This window comes from Cyprinodon variegatus, unplaced genomic scaffold, assembly GCF_000732505.1.
Source record: "Cyprinodon variegatus isolate N-32 unplaced genomic scaffold, C_variegatus-1.0 Scaffold183, whole genome shotgun sequence".
Classification (NCBI taxonomy): domain Eukaryota; kingdom Metazoa; phylum Chordata; class Actinopteri; order Cyprinodontiformes; family Cyprinodontidae; genus Cyprinodon; species Cyprinodon variegatus.
Window position 1 is genome coordinate 438,082 of NW_015150636.1, and position 2,446 is coordinate 440,527.

General features: G+C 38.2%; 1 protein-coding gene across 1 annotated transcript in view; it reads right to left on the minus strand.

The window, feature by feature from the left end:
• LOC107087405 (disintegrin and metalloproteinase domain-containing protein 10-like) overlaps nucleotides 1–2,446 on the minus strand; it is a 28,096-nt gene that overhangs the window by 18,964 nt on the left and 6,686 nt on the right. Inside the window, exon 2 of the mRNA XM_015378974.1 lies at nucleotides 1,708–1,858. Within this exon, the coding sequence (XP_015234460.1) occupies nucleotides 1,708–1,858 (151 nt within the window). The remainder of the gene's footprint in view (nucleotides 1–1,707; nucleotides 1,859–2,446) is intronic.

Consider the following 2,446-nt stretch of genomic DNA (forward strand, 5'->3'; position numbering starts at 1 on the left):
TACTACCACAAGTATAATGTTGAGGTATGCCCAGAAAAAACGTTTATAGCCCCGGCCTGTATTAGAGACCGGCCATTATTTACCTCCTCTGACAGCGAGACCGGCCAATATTAGAGACCCGGCCGCTATTGGAATACAGGCCAATATTAGAGAATTTACGGTAATTTATTCCACCATCTAAAAAGTAATCCGCTGCAAAATGAAGAATCTTCATGTCAGCGTCTCCCGGCTCACCAATTAGAAGGTTCAATTAATCAGCTGTGAGGACGATGATTTTGGCCTCGTCGTTTGAAAAAGCAATCCCATATGAGAGAAACGGGACGAGATGGAAGGAAATCACAGAGGTTATTTTTTTACTTTATTTCAATGTTTTTTAGAGGCTCTATGATGTGATGTTCAGAGTTTTTACAGGTGTTCTCTAAACTTGGAAATGTTCTCAACTTTACAACTTTGAGCTTCTTTAAAATTCCCAGCAGGTAAAGCTCCATGCTAATAGATTGGAGATAAAGCTCTTATTTCCACTTTTGTTTTTGTAATTTGATTCAATTTCTTATTTTATTCAGCATTTTTTTTATTATGCACAAAAGAGCCCTTTTTAAAATTTGCATTTTATTTAGTATTTTGTGTGTTTTTGCTTCGTTTCCTGTTTGGTTGCTGGGATCTTGTTAATGCTGACACCAAAAGACATCATGTGGCAGAAAAGCTTTGAGATGGTTAAATAAAATGTTTTCAAGTTAAAACCAAAAGTTTGAATGAAAATATCAACACAATTTAATGCACTCTATTGTTTTTGAAGGTAATTTAAACATATCGTGATTTATGCCGTGTATCGCAATATAGCCCAAATATATCGTGATATTTTTCTATATCGCCAAGCCTTAAGTGAGGCAACACGCTATCCTGGATATTCTGTAAACAAACCCCCTAATTTCCGCAATAAACATTTGCACCCTGTCTTACATCCTGCAAGCGCTACTCAGGAAGCTCTCCAATCTGGAATGGAAACTATGATTGTTTGGCTGAAAGATAAAGGCGTCAATCTGTAGGGAAACTGAAAGGTAGAAGAAAAAATATGTACAAAAAAAAAAAAAGGCATGTCCAAACAAAAAATAAAAGTGTCTTTTATGTCAGTGTTTTTGCACAGCTTTTTATCTTGCTCTGTTGTTCCTCATTAAGCAGCGTCAGGGTTTAGGAACAGCGAGTTCTGCTGCAGCCAGGATGATAAACAGTCCCTGCCAAGATTCAAGGCAGATGGAGGCGACTTTGTGATAGAGTTTAGACTCTTAGTTTCCACCCAACTAAACAACACGTCCTCAAAAATAGGGACAACATTTTCCTATTTGTTGATTTTTATATCTTTATTAGATCTTAACGCAAATGCCTCCACAATCACCTCCGGGTGTGCATTGAGCTTTTAGTATTTTAATTGTCATGTGGAAAGAAAAAAAAAGCAGCATATGAGGAAAAAAACAAAAGGTTAAAGTTTAAAAAAGCTTGTTATTATCCGGCTTTTAACCAAGTGGTGAATCATCTGGCTCCAACTAAAGTCAAAGAAACTGCACAAGAAAAACCCAAGACGTACAGTAAAAGAAAAACAAAAACACAGGCGAAGAAAGAAAACGAAATCTAGTTTAGTTTTAGTATAAATCCTAATCCAAACTGGCTACAAAAAATCAGTGTAGGTCACAAGTAAAGAGGTGAACAAACCTTCCATGGGCATGAAAGTCTAGATGAAGGAACCTGTCTTCATGGGAGAGGGCCCGCTTCACCCTTTGATGCTTGCTGTGAACGAGCTCTGTGTCGTAGGACAGGCCTTCATAATGGCGGATATACTTGTTCAGAGGATTCCTGTAGTGTCCTGTGGGGAAGATAAAAAAGCAGCACTTACAGACACCAGTTAGGATGAATAGCTGCAATAATTTGCCCCAGTGTCGGGAAAAAGACTCCGCTTTATGTCAGTAACTGCAGAGAGGTAACAACACGCCTGCTCCAGCATGTTTTCTTATCAGAATCAGCCCTTTTCAGTCTGACTAAATAATCTAACAGACATTTCAAACACTAACCTTTGATAAATCGGTTCATGCTGACATATGTTTAGTTACGAATATCTCAGCAATCCAAACCTTCAGCTGGGAGACTGATTTTAACGTCACCCAAACATAATCCTGCAGAAACCAACGTCTCAATAAAGTGGAAACTCAGCGTTTGATCTTAGATCAAAACTGTTGGCCAACAGGCAGCGGGGTTTTTATTTTTGCTTGGTCAACATTTTCGACTTATTTTTTTTCTCCTGACTTCTGTTAGACAGATCCTGTCTGTAACTGAACATTTTGTACCAGCCATGAGTTAAACTCCACCTTAAAAACCTTTCAGGCCCAGTTTAATAAAATGTGATTTCTAAATACATGCTGGTGAAGATTCTCAGTCACCTACAGGCTTCCTACAG